The sequence below is a fragment of the Salmo trutta genome, chromosome 1, assembly GCF_901001165.1.
Source record: "Salmo trutta chromosome 1, fSalTru1.1, whole genome shotgun sequence".
NCBI classification, from domain to species: Eukaryota; Metazoa; Chordata; class Actinopteri; order Salmoniformes; family Salmonidae; genus Salmo; species Salmo trutta.
The window spans coordinates 20,914,190-20,932,165 of NC_042957.1; the positions used below are offsets into that span (position 1 = coordinate 20,914,190).

Here is a 17,976-nt window from a genome sequence, read left to right on the forward strand (position 1 = left end):
TCTAGGACAAAAAGGCTTCTCAACAGTTTTTACCCCCAAGCCATAAGACTCCTGAACAGGTGACCAAATGGTTACCCGGACTATTTGCATTGTGTGCCCCCCCCCCCCCCCCCCCGCTACTCTCTGTTTATCTTATACGCATAGTCACTTTAACTATACATTCATGTACATACTACCTCAATTGGGCCGACCAACCAGTGCTCCCACACATTGGCTAACCGGGCTATCTGCATTGTGTCCCGCCACCCACCACCCACCAACCCCTCTTTTACACTACTGCTACTCTCTGTTCATCATATATGCATAGTCACTTTAACCATATCTACATGTACATACTACCTCAATCAGCCTGACTAACCGGTGTCTGTATATAGCCTCGCTACTCTTATTTTCAAATGTCTTTTTACTGTTGTTTATTTCTTTACTTACCTACACACACACACACACACACACACACACACACACACACACACACACACACACACACACACCTTTTCACACTATTGGTTAGAGCCTGTAAGTAAGCATTTCACTGTAAGGTCTACACCTGTTGTATTCGGTGCACGTGACAAATAAACGTTGATTTGATTTGATATCAGCTTGTCAGAGACCATCTAAAATCTCAGACACCCTGATCTGAAGCATGCAGGCACACACAGGCACACATTTTCTATTGTTTTTATTTTACTTTTATTGAGACATTTAAGACCTAGGTCTCTTTTACAAATGCACCTTGTATATACAACATAATTATACACATTATACCCAAACACTACACAAACTATATACAGCGGGTCTGCCTGCCTGCCTGCCTGCCTGCCAGCCAGTCAGTCAGTCAGTCAGTCAGTCAGTCAGTCAGTCAGTCAGTCAGTCAGTCAGTCAGTCAGTCAGTCAGTCAGTCAGTCAGTCAGTCAGTCAGTCAGTCAGTCAGTCAGTCAGTCAGTCAGTCAGTCAGTCAGTCAGTCAGTCAGTCAGTCAGTCAGTCAGTCAGTCAGTCAGTCAGTCAGTCAGTCAGTCAGTCAGTCAGTCAGTCAGTCAGTCAGTCAGTCAGTCAGTCAGTCAGTCAGTCAGTCAGTCAGTCAGTCAGTCAGTCAGTCAGTCAGTCAGTCAGTCAGTCAGTCAGTCAGTCAGTCAGTCAGTCAGTCAGTCAGTCAGTCAGTCTGTCTGTCTGTCTGTCTGTCTGTCTGTCTGTCTGTCTGTCTGTCTGTCTGTCTGTCTGTCTGTCTGTCTGTCTGTCTGTCTGTCTGCCAGACATAGATAGCCACACACCCCAGACAGGACCAGCATGGGAGCTGTCTGCTTTAATGAGAAGTTTGAAATGCAAACAAAAGCCAGGGAAACTCCGGGAGCATTTAATTGGGTCTGAGAAGGTCTTCTCAGCCACTGGGTTCAGACATGACTAGAGGAGACAGCGGTGTCCCTGGTCTCAGATCAGTTTTACTCTGTGAAGCCCCTTGTCCCTCCTGTGAAAGCATCCGAGCTATCACAGGTTTTAGATCAGATATACCCTCTACAGCCACACACACACTTCTGTGACAGCATCTGAGGTCATCTTAGGATTGGTTTCAGATATGTTTCACCTTCTGATTTTATATACACCAGAATGAAACCATCCTGCCCATCACAGCTCTCAGAGCAGCTCTTAACCACTGATTTGACAAGAGGCCTTCAATAACTATATCAAAGAAGACAGAAGTGCCAGATCCCTGCCTGCTCTCAACTCTGTCCACACCCTCGCAGACCGTCTCATGGGGACCCTACATTATTGAACATCCAGACTCTGATAAAGAGGAAATGTGCAGATTTACAGTATCACGACTTCACTGTTTCATCCGCTTGGGCCGATCAGCCTTTAGAGACAGAATTACTAATAAAATATGGTGCATATTTAGTGTTTGGGTGTATTCTAAGCCTCATATCACACACCACAAATTCATCAAGTGGACTGGGGAACTTCAGAGCTGCTTTTCAAGGGTGTGTGTGTGTGTGTGTGTGTGTGTGTGTGTGTGTGTGTGTGTGTGTGTGTGTGTGTGTGTGTGTGTGTGTGTGTGTGTGTGTGTGTCTAGGCAGTTACAGGAGACTCACCTGTTTTGGGCTGTAGGTTCTTGCGTGGTTCTCCTGGTCCCTCGATGGGCTGGTCAGCCAGGTACATGCGTGCCTGATCCAATGTACTGACCACAACATGCTCACGGTCCTTCAACTCTGACCGCAAGGCCTGGGGAGAAACACAAACCGGAACTGGTCAATACATTGTATCTTTTGAACCTAACTCCTAACCTGAGATCCACAACTCATAAATGAGTTATTTTAAAACAAAGAAAACTTTGGATTCTGCCCGATTTGATCAAACAGCGTCGTAGACCACATTAGTGAACTCAAGCAATAAATATGCAATTTTTATCAAAATGATAGAGACAGTCATTACAGTACCTATCTCTAAATGTTCAAGTGGCTCAGTCGGAGTATAAGTGCCTGTATTGGAATCAGAGTTGTCATCTCCCAGTACCATCAATGCTGTGAACTGTATGTGAACTCTGTTTTCCCTCGGTTCAGATTGCTTTGATAGCCTATCCTCCTAGCCTAGCATCTCCATATCAAATAAGTCAAACACTTACATTTCACTTTAATCAACTCCACCTTTCATCCTAAAATCAGACGTTTTATTTTACATTCAAAGGAACCAGGGTCTAGACGCACACATAATCACACACACACACACACACACACACACACACACACACACACACAATCAGCACTGTAAACAAAAATCTCATTCAGGTGATGGCAGCAATTTAGAACGTGCTCCCTGGCCTTCTCTCATTGAAAGGGAGAATAAGAGATTGAGAAAGGTAGGGAGAGAGGTAGGGAGAGAGGTAGAGAGAGAGGTAGGGAGAGAGGTAGGGAGAGAGGTAGGGAGAGAGGTTGGGAGAGAGTTAGGGAGAGAGTTAGGGAGAGAGTTAGGGAGAGAGTTAGGGAGAGAGTTAGGGAGAGAGTTAGGGAGAGAGTTAGGGAGAGAGTTAGGGAGAGAGTTAGGGAGAGAGGTTGGGAGAGAGTTAGGGAGAGAGGTTGGGAGAGAGGTAGGGAGAGAGGTAGGGAGAGAGGTAGGGAGAGAGGAAGGGAGAGAGGAAGGGAGAGAGGTAGGGAGAGAGGTAGGGAGAGAGGTAGGGAGAGAGGTAGGGAGAGAGGAAGGGAGAGAGGAAGGGAGAGAGGTAGGGAGAGAGGTAGGGAGAGAGGTAGGGAGAGAGGTAGGGAAAGAGGTAGGGAGAGAGGACGGGGAGAGGGGTAGGGAGAGGGGTAGAGAGAGGGGTAGGGAGAGAGGTAGGGAGAGAGGTAGGGAGAGGTAGGGAGAGAGGTAGGGAGAGGTAGGGAGAGGGGTAGGGAGAGGTAGGGAGGGGTAGGGAGGGGTAGGGAGAGGTAGGGAGAGGTAGGGAGAGGTAGGGAGAGGTAGGGAGAGGGGTAGGGAGAGGGGTAGGGAGAGGGGTAGGGAGAGGTAGGGAGAGGGGTAGGGAGAGGTAGGGAGAGGTAGGGAGAGGTAGGGAGAGGGGTAGGGAGAGGGGTAGGGAGAGCGGTAGGGAGAGGTAGGGAGAGGGGTAGGGAGAGGTAGGGAGAGGTAGGGAGAGGTAGGGAGAGGGGTAGGGAGAGCGGTAGGGAGAGGTAGGGAGAGGGGTAGGGAGAGAGGTAGGGAGAGGTAGGGAGAGGTAGGGAGAGGGGTAGGGAGAGGGGTAGGGAGAGCGGTAGGGAGAGGTAGGGAGAGGGGTAGGGAGAGAGGTAGGGAGAGGTGGAGAGGGGTAGGGAGAGGGGTAGGGAGAGGTAGGGAGAGGTAGGGAGAGGTAGGGAGAGGTAGGGAGAGGGTAGGGAGAGGGGTAGGGAGAGCGGTAGAGAGAGGTAGGGAGAGGGGTAGGGAGAGGGGTAGGGAGAGCGGTAGGGAGAGCGGTAGAGAGAGGTAGGGAGAGAGGTAGGGAGAGGGGTAGGGAGAGGGGTAGGGAGAGGGGTAGGGAGAGCGGTAGAGAGAGGTAGGGAGAGAGCAGGAGCGAGAAAAGAAAACAGAGCAGCGATTGAAGGCAGGAACGACAGGTCAAATGAGACATTTCCCGGAGGTCAAAGTGAAATAAACTGAGGCGTTCACTCAGAGCTGTTCACGACACAGCCGCCTGCAGTCTTCATCAAAACACTCACTAATGCCAAATCATATCACATACACTCACTTTCTAGGGGTGAGTTTCTAAATGACCTCACTAACATTATTGCCAAAACATCCACTATGGGAGAGGAAGAGGAGGAAAGCAGGACTACATGTACCAGGGTAATTATTCTTGTTTTAATATATCCAGGACCCCAGGGGGACGCTGATGCCTATCGGACTGTGTGATTGCTTTGTGTGAGGACCATCGTCGAGGGAAACGCTATGAGGAACTTCATTAGATTGGGAGCTTGTGGTTATATCAGACATGATGAGATGAGGAATACGAGGTAGCAGAATTTGCAAGGATTCCATTTGTTACGCAACACCGGCCCAAGTCTATTGAAGACTAGATGACAGCATGTTGGGTTGAGTGGACTTTAGTAGTAGGATACATTTTGGACAGACATGAGGAAATACCTGCAGAAAAGGAAATGTTGACAGTTGATTAGATTTTCGGAAACTTTGAGAATATACACTGCTCCAAAAAATAAAGGGAACACTTAAACAACACAATGTAACTCCAAGTCAATCACACTTCTGTGAAATCAAACTCTCCACTTAGGAAGCAACACTGATTGAGAATACATTTCACATGCTGTTGTGCAAATGGAATAGACAACAGGTGGAAATTATGGGCAATTAGCAAGACACCCCCAATAAAGGAGTGGTTCTGCAGGTGGTGACCACAGACCACTTCTCAGTTCCTATGCTTCCTGGCTGATGTTTTGGTCACTTTTGAATGCTGGCGGTGCTTTCACTCTAGTGGTAGCATGAGACGGAGTCTACAACCCACACAAGTGGCTCAGGTAGTGCAGCTCATCCAGGATGGCACATCAATGCGAGCTGTGGCAAGAAGGTTTGCTGTGTCTGTCAGCGTAGTGTCCAGAGCATGGAGGCGCTACCAGGAGACAGGCCAGTACATCAGGAGACGTGGAGGAGGCCGTAGGAGGGCAACAACCCAGCAGCCGGACCGCTACCTCCGCCTTTGTGCAAGGAGGAGCAGGAGGAGCACTGCCAGAGCCCTGCAAAATGACCTCCAGCAGGCCACAAATGTGCATGTGTCTGCTCAAACGGTCAGAAACAGACTCCATGAGGGTGGTATGAGGGCCCGACGTCCACAGGTGGGGGTTGTGCTTACAGCCCAACACCGTGCAGGACGTTTGGCATTTGCCAGAGAACACCAAGATTGGCAAATTCACCACTGGCGCCCTGTGCTCTTCACAGATGAAAGCAGGTTCACACTGAGCACGTGACAGACGTGACAGAGTCTGGAGACGCCGTGGAGAACGTTCTGCTGCCTGCAACATCCTCCAGCATGACCGGTTTGGCGGTGGGTCAGTCATGGAGTGGGGTGGCATTTCTTTGGGGGGTAGCACAGCCCTCCATGTGCTCGCCAGAGGTAGCCTGACTGCAATTAGGTACCGAGATGAGATCCTCAGACCCCTTGTGAGACCATATGCTGGTGCGGTTGGCCCTGGGTTCCTCCTAATGCAAGACAATGGTAGACCTCATGTGGCTGGAGTGTGTCAGCAGTTCCTGCAAGAGGAAGGCATTGATGCTATGGACTGGCCCGCCCGTTTCCCAGACCTGAATCCAATCGAGCACATCTGGGACATCATGTCTCGCTCCATCCACCAACGCCACGTTGCACCACAGACTGTCCAGGAGTTGGCGGATGCTTTAGTCCAGGTCTGGGAGGAGATCCCTCAGGAGACCATCCGCCACCTCATCAGGAGCATGCCCAGGCGTTGTAGGGAGGTCATACAGGCACGTGGAGGCCACACACACTACTGAGCCTCATTTTGACTTGTTTTAATGACATTACATCAAAGTTGGATCAGCCTGTAGTGTGGTTTTCCACTTTCATTTTGAGTGTGACTCCAAATCCAGACCTCCATGGGTTGATAAATTGGATTTCCATTGATTATTTTTGTGTGATTTTGTTGTCAGCACATTCAACTATGTAAAGAAAAAAGTATTTAATAAGATTATTTCTTTCATTCAGATCTAGGATGTGTTGTTTAAGTGTTCCCTTTATTTTTTGAGCAGTGTATATATTCTTTTTCTTCAAAATTAAACACTTTTTGAAAGCTAGAAAGAGCGATTGTTACTTTTCTTATTCATCATAGTTTGGAATCAAGACATGAAGGGAGAACAAGGACATTGAAAGGCAGAGGCGATGCACGTTTAGATCAAAAGAAAAGGGGCAATGGACGGGTATTGGCAGAAGGTAAAAAAATAACAGCGTCTTCTAGCATCTTCCAGTCGCCACGACGTCTCGTTCTTGTCTGCAAACGACTCAAAAAGGAGAGTAAGCCAAGGCAGAGGCGTGTAACCATGGCAATGCTCGGCGTCACTCATGCCACGGTCACCCCTTCCAGCCAGTAACCCTCTGTCCCCTCGGTAACCCCAAAAAGTCTTACAGACAGCGCTAATAAAGAACAACTCAATCTTCCTGAGTAACTTCAGAAAGTCACCGTAATAATTAAGGACCCTGAGGAAAAACACTCGTCGTAGAAATGAAACAAGCTGATGCATCCCCTTTCAAGAGGAACTAAAACAACGCTTCTCAGTTGCCAGGATGAGATAAGAGATTACGATCTATCTGAGGAGGAGAAGAGAGGAACGTCAAATCATTTATTTATACAGAACATTTCAGACATGGAATGCAACTCCAAATGTGCTTCACAGGAAAAAACTATGAAAAACTATTAAAATAAAAATATTTAAATATTCACTACACAACAAACATACTGTAAGAGGATAATAAAACAACTAAAGAATAACAATAAAAACTGAAAATCATCCTAAGGAAAAGCAAAGCTAAAAATGTGTATTTTAAGATTTATTTTAAATATGTCCACAGTTTCTGCCTCCTGGCAGGCTATTCCAGAGGCTGGAGGCATAATAACTAAAGGCTGTCTCTCCATGCCTCTTGGTCCTAGGCGTCGGGATAGTTAAAAGGCCAGTGCCAGAGGACCTGAGGGACATACTAGGTACATAACTTAAAAGCATGTCTGACATGTATTGGGGTGCACAATCGTGGATTAATTTATAAACCAATAGAATAATCTTAAAATGAATTCTAAAACTCACAGGCAGCCAGTGCAGACTTTCACACTGGTGTAATGTGTGTTCTCCATCTGGTCTTGGTCAGTTCCGGTGCATTCCGTATGTTTTGCAGTTGACCAATGGCTTTCTTGGATATACCAAACAGGAGAGCATTACAATAGTCAAGCCTGCTTATAATAAAAGCATGGATGAGTCTCTCTGTATCAGCCTGAGAGAGAAATGGCCACATCTTGACAATGTTCCTCAGCTGGTAAAAAGCTATTTTGGTCACATTCCTAATGTGTGATTTGAAATGGAGTTCAGAATCTAAAATAACACCTAGGTTTTTTTCCTGGTGTTTTATCTTTATTGCCTGTGAATTAAAATGTGCGGCTCGATTTTCTCTCTGTGCTTTGGCTCCGACAATAAGTACCTAAGGTCATGTCTTGATTTAGCTGGAGGAAGTTGTAGGCCATCCAAGTATTTAAATCACAAATACAGTCTAATAATTTATCAGTGGAGCTAAAATCCTCCGGTGACACAGAAATGTAAAGTTGTGTATCGTCTACGTAGCAGTGAAAATCAATGCTGTGCTTTCTGATAACGTTGCCAGGGGGTAACATATATAAACTGAAAAGTGCCGGACCCAAAACAGAACCTTGTGGACAAGACACATGAAACAAGATGCATGAAAGTCAGAGAGATTGACACAGTCTTCCCTGGTAAGACAGTGACCCAGAAGAGTGAAAACGTTCCACTTCAACTAACAGAAGAATAAGTGGTGCTACAGTTTGTGACACAAAGCCTTCCAGTATGACATTTTTGACACATCAATGCACTACAAACCTGGAGTGTATCTTGTAGCTGGGACTTTGGCTGTGTGTGTGTGTCTGTGTGTGTGTGTGTGTGTGTGTGTGTGTGTGTGTGTGTGTGTGTGTGTGTGTGTGTGTCGAGCAGCAGAGCAGACAGTCTTATTGGCCCCTGCCCTGTGCTGATGAGGAGATATGAGAGGAAGATAACATCACAACACAGCAGAGAGGAGAAAAGGCTATTTCCAGTCTCTCCTCCCTTTCTCTTTTACTGTCACTCTCTACTTCTCTGCCTCTACCCCTCTTTTTTAGATCAATCCCCCTTCCTCTCCCCTCTCTCTCCCATCCCAACTCCCCTGTCTCCTTCCATCTGTCCCTCTCTCTCCCATACCAACTCCCGTCTCCTTCCATCTGTCCCTCTCTCTCCCATCCCAACTCCCCTGTCTCCTTCCATCGGTCCCTCTCTCTCCCATACCAACTCCCCTGTCCCTCTCTCTCCCATCCCAACTCTCCTGTCTCCTTCCCTCTGTCCCTCTCTCTCCCATACCAACTCCCCTGTCTCCTTCCCTCTGTCCCTCTCTCTCCCATACCAACTCCCCTGTCTCCTTCCCTCTGTCCCTCTCTCTCCCATACCAACTCCCCTGTCTCCTTCTATCGGTCCCTCTCTCTCCCATCCCAACTCCCCTGTCTCATTCCCTCTGTCCCTCTCTCTCCCATCCCAACTCCCCTGTCTCATTCCCTCTGTCCCTCTCTCTCCCATCCCAACTCCCCTGTCTCATTCCCTCTGTCCCTCTCTCTCCCATACCATCTCCCCTGTCTCCTTCTATCGGTCCCTCTCTCTCCCATCCCCACTGTCTCCTTCCCTCTGTCCCTCTCTCTCCCATACCAACTCCCCTGTCTCCTTCCATCTGTCCCTCTCTCTCCCATCCCAACGCAACTCCCGAGTCTCATTCCCTCTGTCCCTCCTATCTCCCATCCCAACTCCCCTGTCTCCTTCCCTCTGTCCCTCCCTCTCTCCCATCCCAACTCTCCTGTCTCCTTCCCTCTGTCCCTCTCTCTCCCATCCCAACTCTCCTGTCTCCTTCCCTCTGTCCCTCTCTCTCCCATACCAACTCCCCTGTCTCCTTCTATCGGTCCCTCTCTCTCCCATCCCAACTCCACTGTCTCCTTCCCTCTGTCCCTCTCTCTCCCATACCAACTCCACTGTCTCCTTCCCTCTGTCCCTCTCTCTCCCATCCCAACTCCCCTGTCTCCTTCTATTGGTCCCTCTCTCTCTCTCCCATCCCAACTCCCCTGTCTCATTCCCTCTGTCTATCTCGCTCCCATCCCAACTTCCCTGTCTCATTTCCTCTCTCTCCCATACCAACTCCACTGTCTCCTTCCTTCTGTCCCTCTCTCTCCCATACCAACTCCACTGTCTCCTTCCCTCTGTCCCTCTCTCTCCCATACCAACTCCCCTGTCTCATTCCCTCTGTCCCTTTCTCTCCCATCCCAACTCCTGTGTCTCCTTCCCTGTCTCTCTCTCCCATCCCAACTCCCATGTCTCCTTCCCTGTCTCTCTCTCCCATCCCAACTCCCATGTCTCCTTCCCTGTCTCTCTCTCCCATCCCAACTCCCGTCTCCTTCCCTGTCTCTCTCTCCCATCCCAACTCCACTGTCTCCTTCCCTGTCTCTCTCTCCCATTCCAACTCCCCTGTCTCCTTCCCTGTCTCTCTCTCTCTCTCTCTCCCATACCAACTCCACTGTCTCCTTCCCTGTCTCTCTCTCCCATACCAACTCCATTGTCTTCTTCCCTGTCTCTCTCTCACATACCAACTCCACTGTCTCCTTCCCTGTCTCTCTCTCCCATACCAACTCCACTGTCTCCTTCCCTGTCTCTCTCTCCCATACCAACTCCACTGTCTTCTTCCCTGTCTCTCTCTCACATACCAACTCCACTGTCTCCTTCCCTGTCTCTCTCTCCCATACCAACTCCACTGTCTCCTTCCCTGTCTCTCTCTCCCATACCAACTCCACTGTCTTCTTCCCTGTCTCTCTCTCCCATACCAACTCCACTGTCTTCTTCCCTGTCTCTCTCTCACATACCAACTCCACTGTCTCCTTCCCTGTCTCTCTCTCCCATACCAACTCCACTGTCTTCTTCCCTGTCTCTCTCTCCCATACCAACTCCACTGTCTCCTTCCCCGTCTCTCTCTCCCATACCAACTCCACTGTCTCCTTCCCTGTCTCTCTCTCCCATACCAACTCCACTGTCTCCTTCCCCGTCTCTCTCTCTACTTAATTCCCACATTCCTTTCTTTTGGTCCAATATCCTTTTTCCTACTGTACTGTCTCCTCAAAGTATTCTAATGTATCTCTTTCTCATCTCACCCTCCCTTTTCCCCTCTCCTTCTGTATGTCTTTCTACCTCTCTACCTCCCACTCCTCCTCTCTCCCACCCCCTCTCTGCTACTATAAATGACAGCCTGTTCTCAGACCTCACTAAAGAACCAGCTAAATGCCATTAAAGTGCTTGGCTTTGCGCTGCCTTCAGCTCTGCCTCAGCCCCTCCGAGGTTACAAACAATCTGCTTTTGTCGTGCTGCTGAGTCATGTGGTTTTTCTCAAGTGGAATGAAAAAGAGAGAAAAAAGAGGTCTGTGTTTGCTGTTTTAAACTGCTGCCTTTTGAGCCTCATTTGGTTTACGAGCCCACAAGGGAGCGTGCAGACGGTTCAAGTAGGAGTCAGTGTGACTTGAAGCATTAAAATGCTAACTCTGGAATACATGTGACAGAACTCGATGGGAGTTTTTGCAATGCAGTTTCTCCTCACATTGTTTATGCCGTATTGGAGGTGTTAGGGTCGACATCTGGAAGGCATCTTCCTCCAAACTGAGGGTACTTCTCTACCTACTCTGGCCTCAAAGGCAAAAAAATCCCCGACAAAACTGTAAGACATGAAACTTGAGAATTGGCTTCGCTAAGTAAAACAAAATGAAAGCCAACCAACACAGTGAAGGACTTTACAGTTATTCAGCCCATTCCAGATAGATATGAACTCCTAACCACTACAAGAGGCTTTCTAAAGTTAAATAAGGAGAATTAAGGAGAAATAAACAGTCAATGATAAGTAATTATTCACAGAAATTCAAAGTCAGAAAGTCTCTCTCTGTTCTTTCTCTCTCTCTGAGTCTCTCGCTCCGTTTCTCTCTCTTTGTTTCTTTCTCTCTCCCTCTCCCTCTGTTTCTCTCTCTTTGTTTCTTTCTCTCTCCCTCTCCCTCTGTTTCTCTCTCTGAGGGAGATAACGTTGTGGCGACGCAGCAGTCCATTTCATTTTCCTTTACAACCTGCCCATCCAGGTAAATGGTGCTAATCGATCACACAGACAGTATGATTAAACTAGCTTAGCGTAGCCACTATGATGATAGTAGCTTTAACTTTGGCTCAGTGATTGCATTAGCTAGCTTATCACAGGCAGTGTAAATATGTTAGCTTGGCTTAGCCTCTTGACTGACACTAATATTAGCAAAACGAGGACAACACTCTTAAAACCAAGCCTCCACAAACAGTGAGTTGATGAAACCCTTCTAAACGAGTAAATAACAGACAAACACGACTAATCACTCCTTCTTTGTCTTATTTTCTTATTTTCCCGCTTTAATTATATATTCCCATAATCCTAAGTCCTTTTTAAATATGCAACATATTGTGGTGGCTTCTCCCCACACTGAAAAGACAAAGACAACTGTTGCACGGAGATAAAAGTACAGAGAGAGAGTGATTAAAAATGGCTACAAGTGCTCTCTTCTCCTTTTCTCTCTCTCTCTCTCTCCTTGATCAGCTGAATCAGTGGGCCGCTAACACAGGCCTTTTATTGGATCAGTCAATGTGTGATTAATAAAAACTATTATGGCCATATCAGAAACAAAAACACAGACAATCCATACACATACTGGAGGAGGACACTTTCAGGCAACGCTCATCTCCGGAATAACAAAATGTCTTCCTTTCCCCCTTTCATTTGTTTACATGGTGATATAAGGATAGATACTCTCCAATAAAGAGATGAGTTTCCAGCTCTCTACCTCTCTTCACTCCCTACTGAGTCATGCGCTCTTCATCACAATCTCTCTCCACCTCCTCCTCTGCTCATTTGCCTGTCTCTCCATCAAATTCATCCTTCTCTCGATCTCTCCCTCTCTGCCAGCTCTCTTTCATTCCATCACTCTTCTCTGTCTCCTTGATTTCTGGGACTGTCATTTCATCATCACTTTCTTCCTCTCCCTCACGCTCTGCTGCAGCCCTCCTATATCTTCCTCTTGATTCATTTAGGTGGCTAAGCTTACCTTCTTTCTTACCTTTCAGAAAGCGTACCTTCCTCAGCCTCACATCAGACCTCCCATTTCTATATACCCATGCAAATATGTATGTATTTCTCGCCTCATCCAGACAGTCCAGTTAGTGTGCGTGTGTGTAATGGACTGTGACGTGTTCAAAGGGCCGGTGCTTTGTACTGATCTGCCCCAGGTCACTCTCTCAGGCTCTACGGGAACTCAAAGCCAATCTAGTAAGAAAGACCTGAAGTCAAAATGAAAAGTGATCCTTTTCACTTTCAACTACTTCATTCTATTAACCACTATGTCTGTGAGAGCCCCACAGCCTGAAAGAGACAGAGAGAGGGAGAGCGGGAGAGAGAGAGAAAGAGAGAGAAATAAGGGGAGAGAGGGGGAGAGAGAGAAAGAGAGAGAGAGACAGAGAAAGAGGGGGAGAGACAGTTGTGTGTGTAAAAGTCAGAGAGAAACAGAGTAAGAAAGAGGAGATGACAGAGAGGGAGAGAACGAGGGAGAATAAGATAGAGATGGAGAAATATTGAATATTGTGCCTTTTTGAGCCGTGCCATGTTTTCTAAAGACTGTCTGACCAAGCTATCGTCCTCTCTACTCTGTCATCACCATTCACTGTAACCATACCCTGTCCCATAATAAAACAGGCAAACACACACACACGCACACACACACACACACACACACACACACACACACACACACACACACACACACACGCCATCACATAGTTACACAGCCATGGAAATATGTGTGTACTCTCCAGGCATTTGTGTGAATGAAATAATAGCCTTCTGAACGAAATGGAGAAAAAGGCCAGAGAAACACATTACTATGTCAACAGCAGCAACGCCAACAGCTGCAGACAAACAGCCAGGCTTAACCCTGACCAGAGGCTGAATCACAACTAGGGAGGGAAATTATGTATAGTAACCACGTCGCTAAATACTAAAGAACCACTACCTTTGTTACGTTTACCATATTGTAGTGGTTATAGTTGTGGTTTTGTTTATAATGGAGGGTGTCATTTTGGCTACAGGGGTTGTGGCTATGGTCGTACTGACTGTGGTACTGACAGTGCAGAGGTGGTATTCATCATGGTACTGACAGTGCAGAGGTGGTATTCATCATGGTACTGACAGTGCAGTAATCAAATTGACCATAGTTATGGTACTGACCGTGCAGTGGTTGTGCTGCTGCAGCAGGGTGGGGACATCTCCTCCTATGGGCATCTGTTTGGCCAGGTCCTCATCCTTCAGACAGATCCACCTCCACAGCTCCTCCAGCAGGCTCTGCAGACGACTCCAACGCTCTGCACTCGCCTCCAGGTGAGCCCTGGAAACCCATTTTATTTTTTTATTTTATTTAACCTTTATTTAACCAGGAAGGGCTCATTGAGATTTAAAATCTCTTTTTCAAGAGCGTCCTGGCCAAGATAGGCAGTGCCAAGTCATTACAAAAATTACAGACAAACAACATGAAAAACTACAAGTAATCTAGTAAAAACCATAGAATTAACAAAGAATATAGCAAAATCAAAAACAGCAAATTAAAAACATTGACAGGTCAGGGAATCAGTCTCCAGATCATTCATCCGTGATTTAAAATACCAATCGGGACAAGTTCTTCCAGTTTAAAAGTATTTTGTAAGGCATTCCAAGACGATGGCGCAGAGTACATAAAAGCCCTTTTACCAAATTCAGTTCGGACATTTGGAACAGTTAGCAGGATAAAGTCCCGCGAACGAAGAGAGTACCCACCACATTTCTGAACAATAAAAATGGCCAAATAAAAAGGTAGTAAACCCAAAATGGCTTTGTAAATAAAAGTATACCAGTGACTGAGCCTACGAGTGACTAGAGAAGGCCAGCCAACCCTGGTATACAAAGTGCAGTGTTGCGTAAGGGTTTTGCAGTTTAAAATAAATCTCAGAGTGCCATGGTAAAGGGTGTCAATTGATCTCAAACACTGAGCGGAAGCATTCATATATAAAATATCCCCATAGTCTAGTAAAGGCATAAATGTAGCTGATACTAGCCTCCTTCTGGCTTCAAAAGAAAAACAAGCCTTATTCCTAAAATAAAATCCTAATTTCAGCTTCAATTTTTTTGTAAGTTGTTGAATATGCATTTTAAAAGAGAGGCCATCATCAATCAAAATTCCAAGATATTTATATGAGGTTACAACCTCAATCTCCTTGCCCTGACATGGTCATAACATAGTAACATTACAGTTACAACCAGGGTTGGGTCATTACATAGTAACATTATGGTTACAACCAGGGTTGGGTCATTACATAGTAACATTATGGTTACAACCAGGGTTGGGTCATAACATAGTAACAATACGGTTACAACCAGGGTTGGGTCATTATATAGTAACATTATGGTTACAACCAGGGTTGGGTCATAACATAGTAACATTATGGTTACAACCAGAGTTGGGTCATATCATAGTAACATTACAGTTACAACCAGGGTTGGGTCATATCATAGTAACATTATGGTTACAACCAGAGTTGGGCCATATCATAGTAACATTACGGTTACAACCAGGGTTGGGTCATATCATAGTAACATGACAGTTACAACCAGGGTTGGGTCATATCATAGTAACATTACAGTTACAACCAGGGTTGGGTCATTACATAGTAACATTACGGTTACAACCAGGGTTGGGTCATAACATAGTAACATTACAGTTACAACCAGGGTTGGGTCATATCATAGTAACGTTACAGTTACAACCAGGGTTGGGTCATTTCATAGTAACATTACGGTTACAACCAGGGTTGGGTCATATCATAGTAACATTATGGTTACAACCAGGGTTGGGTCATAACATAGTAACATTACGGTTACAACCAGAGTTGGGTCATATCATAGTAACATTACAGTTACAGCCAGAGTTGGGTCATAACATAGTAACATTACGGTTACAACCAGAGTTGGGTCATATCATAGTAACATTACAGTTACAACCAGGGTTGGGTCATATCATAGTAACATTACGGTTACAACCAGGGTTGGGTCATAACATAGTAACATTACAGTTACAACCAGGGTTGGGTCATTACATAGTAACATTACGGTTACAACCAGGGTTGGGTCATAACATTGTAACATTACAGTTACAACCAGGGTTGGGTCATAACATAGTAACATTACAGTTACAACCAGAGTTGGGTCATTACATAGTAACATTATGGTTACAACCAGAGTTGGGTCATAACATAGTAACATTACAGTTACAACCAAAGTTGGGTCATAACATAGTAACATTACAGTTACAACCAGAGTTGGGTCATAACATTGTAACATTACAGTTACAACCAGGGTTGGGTCATAACATAGTAACATTACAGTTACAACCAGGGTTGGGTCATATCATAGTAACATAATGGTTACAACCAGGGTTGGGTCATAACATAGTAACATTACAGTTACAACCAAAGTTGGGTCATAACATAGTAACATTACAGTTACAACCAGAGTTGGGTCATAACATTGTAACATTACAGTTACAACCAGGGTTGGGTCATAACATAGTAACATTACAGTTACAACCAGAGTTGGGTCATTACATAGTAACATTATGGTTACAACCAGAGTTGGGTCATAACATAGTAACATTACAGTTACAACCAGGGTTGGGTCATATCATAGTAACATTACAGTTACAACCAGAGTTGGGTCATAACATAGTAACATTACAGTTACAACCAGGGTTGGGTCATATCATAGTAACATTACAGTTACAACCAGGGTTGGGTCACATGTAATCTGATCAAAAACACTGTAACTGTAATCAGTTATGCAACCAGGAAAAATATTGTTATCAGATTACAGATTGTTTACAAAAACTAGATGATTGCTTATTGAATTGCGAAAAAATACATTATGGCACCTTTCTGTTTTCTCAATGACATTCAATTCAGCATTGAAAATGCTGTTCCACCTGAGTGAGTTTGACCACAAGTCAGAGACCACTGTGATGACACACCAAAGTGTTTAATGGATCATTTTTGTCTTCTTCTAATGCCTCTTAAAGGTAAAGTAATCCAAAAGTAACTGAAAGTAATCAGATTATGTTACTGATTTGGGGTAATCCAAAAGTTACATTACTGATTACAATATTGGACAGGTAACTAGTAACTGTAACAGATTACATTTAGAAGGTAACCTACTGAACCCTGGTTACAATACGGTTAAAATAATGTCTACAATACAGTTATAACATGGTTGACAAATGGTTACAAGATGGTTATGACATGGTTGAAACATGGTTACAAGATGGTTATCACATGGTTGAAACATGGTTACAAGATGGTTATGACATGGTTGAAACATGGTTACAAGATGGTTATCACATGGTTGAAACATGGTTACAAGATGGTTATGACATGGTTGAAACATGGTTACAAGATGGTTATGACATGGTTAAAACATGGTTACAAGATGGTTATGACATGGTTACAGCAGTTTCAAACATGACCATGATCAGGTCCATCACCATGTAAGCAGAAGGTTAAACCAGTTGTACATGTCCAGGTGGATACTAGGACAGAATAACATGGTTAGACTGGCGAGGTTGGGGTGGGCGTGTCAACCATTACAACTGGACATATTTAAAGGGGTCCAACATCTGGAAGCATTAAGACGAGGAAACAAGAGACTGAACGTTACACTGAGAGTTTCCTTCTCTGTAGGGCAGCCAAAACCAATTCTACAGGAGTGTGTGTGTGTGTGTGTGTGTGTGTGTGTGTGTGTGTGTGTGTGTGTGTGTGTGTGTATGTGTGTGTGTGTGTGTGTGTGTGGTTATACAGCATAATGTGTATTATTATTCAGTGTGCGTGTCTGTGAGGGTGTGTGTGTGTGTGTGTGTGTGTGTGTGTGTGTGTGTGTGTGTGTGTGTGTGTGTGTGTGTGTGTGTGTGTGTGTGTGTGTGTGTGTGCGCATCAACGTGTGTGGTTATACAGCATAATGTGTATTATTATTCAGTGTGTGTCTGTGAGTGTGTGTGTGAGTTCTTAAATGCTTTGTTTTGACATTCTGAACATGATGTACAGCCGCACAGTCCCATAGCAGCTACTCTAATTATACATGTCCAGTAATTAAGACATAATGGACCTTAAATAATACACACACTGCAGCACCCACCCACCCACCCTGATAACAGCTCAGCCTTAACCCTCTCCCATATGGCTACACTGAGTACATGGTGTTGCAGTGTTTCTAACTAGTTTCATCTAGTTTCATCAACCCCCTCTTCCTCTTCACCACAACACTCTCTTCCTCTTCACCACAACCCTCTTCCTCACCACAACCCTCTTCTTCACCACAACACTCTCTTCCTCTTCACCACAACCCTCTTCCTCACCACAACCCTCTTCCTCACCACAACCCTCTTCCTCACCACAACCCTCTCTTCCTCTTCACCACAACCCTCTCTCCCTCACCACAACCCTCTTCCTCACCACAACCCCCTCTTCCTCTTCACCACAACCCTCTCTTCCTCTTCACCACAACCCTCTTCCTCACCACAACCCTCTTCCTCACCACAACCCTCTCTTCCTCACCACAACCCTCTTCCTCACCACAACCCTCTTCCTCA

The 17,976-nt window shown here is 45.6% G+C and overlaps 1 protein-coding gene across 9 annotated transcripts in view; it reads right to left on the reverse strand.

Moving 5' to 3' along the window:
• The window catches only part of utrn (utrophin), a 312,100-nt gene that overhangs the window by 72,536 nt on the left and 221,588 nt on the right, over positions 1–17,976 (reverse strand). For all 9 annotated transcript variants that reach the window (XM_029742136.1, XM_029742308.1, XM_029742221.1 and 6 more), the window contains 2 exons: positions 13,542–13,698; positions 2,086–2,215 (listed from right to left, as the gene is read on the reverse strand). In XM_029742136.1, coding sequence (XP_029597996.1) covers positions 2,086–2,215; positions 13,542–13,698 — 287 coding nt within the window. The remainder of the gene's footprint in view (positions 1–2,085; positions 2,216–13,541; positions 13,699–17,976) is intronic.